Source organism: Egretta garzetta, unplaced genomic scaffold, assembly GCF_000687185.1.
Source record: "Egretta garzetta isolate BGI_Z169 unplaced genomic scaffold, ASM68718v1 scaffold85, whole genome shotgun sequence".
NCBI lineage: Eukaryota > Metazoa > Chordata > Aves > Pelecaniformes > Ardeidae > Egretta > Egretta garzetta.
In genome coordinates this window covers 3925759-3927875 of record NW_009259718.1, presented here as the reverse complement: position 1 = coordinate 3927875, position 2117 = coordinate 3925759, and the positions used below count along the sequence as shown (strand labels likewise).

General features: G+C 49.2%; 1 protein-coding gene across 1 annotated transcript in view; it reads left to right on the top strand.

Annotated features, from left to right (window-relative positions):
• The first annotated feature begins 548 nt into the window (after nucleotides 1-548).
• LOC104126609 (solute carrier family 25 member 36) overlaps nucleotides 549-2117 on the top strand; it is a 14326-nt gene continuing 12757 nt past the window's right edge. Inside the window, exons 1-2 of the mRNA XM_035894617.1 lie at nucleotides 549-583; nucleotides 1114-1147. Coding sequence (XP_035750510.1) covers nucleotides 549-583; nucleotides 1114-1147 — 69 coding nt within the window. The remainder of the gene's footprint in view (nucleotides 584-1113; nucleotides 1148-2117) is intronic.

The following is a 2117-nucleotide window of genomic DNA, read 5'->3' as shown; positions in this document are numbered from 1 at the left end:
GAATGCCGCACAAATATGCGTAACGCTGTAAGGCGTCCTCCAGCTGTGTCACGGAGTCAACAAACACGTGTCCTGCACTCCGAGCGGCAGCGCCGCCGCCGCGTTGGTGCCCCGTTCGCCCTCCCCTCGGCCGAACGGCAGCACGGGTGAGCGGGTTTTGGACGGGAGGTTCTCGCAGTGCTTGTGAATCGCACGCGTTCGCCTTGCTGAGGGCTGCTACCTTATTATTTGCTCTGGGATCACTAACATTTTGCAGCTAGCGGTAGCAGGTTACATGCAGGTACAGTTTTCATGCTTCAACACGTGTGATTCCAAAGGAAGAGCAAAACGCCCGGAAAATCAGAGCGCATTCGTGTACAGCTTCTAAAAGAATGGGAGAAGCACAAAGAGGGGTTTGCATGATGCATGCTGCCTCCTGTGACACTAGGATGCTAGAAGTAAGTTGTTTTCAGAATCAAATCCCACCACGTCCTTTTCAAAAAAAAAATATGCCCCTCTGCAGAGTCCTCTCCAGACTTCCCAGATGCAGTTCATCTATCCAAAACCCGATGTCTGGTGGTGTTTTAGACACCATCCTTTGGCAGTAAGTCTTCTTGACTTGCAGCTTTGAAATGCATATGACATCTACAGCCAGTTCTGTGCTAGCAAGGAGTATGGCTCAACAAGAGCAAATCTTTAAAGTGATAGAGTGTGGGCTGGAAATCCAACATCCTCACCAAACGTGTCTGGGGAGCTTTACTTTGGATTATGTCTTCCCTGGTCCCATGGACTGCACACCAATTAGTGGCTGAAATGCATGAGGTGTGCTCCTATGTGTGGCACACCTACTAGCTTAGCGCCGCCTGAAAGGAATCTAGTTCGCACACTGAGACCATTCTGCTGTACAAAGCAAAGCCCAGCAAGGGGGGATTACTGGAAGATTTGCTCTGAAAGCAGGCTTCAGACAGCCACTCAGGCACTGCTGTGGAAGTGCCCTGCATCTGGCGGGCAGCTGCATTAAGATGGTGACACTTGCAAAGACATTTACATAACCACTCTTACACATTACATGGTCTCTGTGACCAAGGCTGCACACACTATGTAACACTAGCACCAGACGTTCCACTCTTCCAGATGTCCGCCTTATGATATTGCTGCCTACTTGCCTGTAAGGTGTCGTCATCCTAGGACTATGAGTCCCGACCCTTCCAGAATGAAGCCCCTGGAATGACAAACAAGACTCACCCGCTATTACCAAACACCAATCCTGTATATGCTCAGTGTGATCAAGGGTTAGCCAGAGCTCTTGAAGGGAGAGACAGAGGGAGGAGACTTTGAGGCAGAATCCTGAATTACTTTCAAGACGGACTGTGCTGCTCCTAGGAAAAACAATAGGCTGCACAAAGGCATGGGGAAGGGGAACGTAGGCATTGAGATAAGGCATGGACAGAAATCCAAAAGCTGTCAGAGACTGGGCAGTGAAGAAGTCAAGACGAAGCAGCTTTGATTTATAAACATTTGAATCAGGGTCTTGGGGTATGCCTATGACACCAGTCCAGCTTGGCCTACTGATTCAGAACAAGGACTCTGAAAGGCTGCTCTCTAAAAAAGTCCCTGCAGCCTCCCTTCTTCAGTATGAGCGGCAAGAACAGGCCTCATAGGGAACGCACCCAGGGTCATCGCTGCTGCCTGCAGGGATAAGACCCACTAAGTAAAAATGTATCCTCTCTTCTTTTCTCTTCCCTTCTTTCTCTTCTCCTGGGAAGACAGTTTCTTTCAGGCTCACCAAGACTATTGCAAAGCAGCACTCATTATTGAACCAGTTCCAACATTAAGCAATCCTTTGATCTACTGAAAATGCCATGGTATCATTTGCACAGGTCTCTGAAGACAGCCTGTAAGGAAGCCTTCAGAAAGCATCTTCCATGGCTCAGTCACAGCTTGCCATTGCCTAAGTGAGGCATGGGTGCCCCTCCACCTGAAGGTACAGAAAAAGATCTTGCAGAGTGAGGCTTTCTCAGTCTTAGACCCAAAGCAAAGCAGACAGAAGGAAAAGTTGGATGGCCCTGTTTGTCCCTTACAGTCCTGAAAAGACTGCAATGCAGCTAGAGGAATCAGAAGTGGCAGGGGCAGGAGAG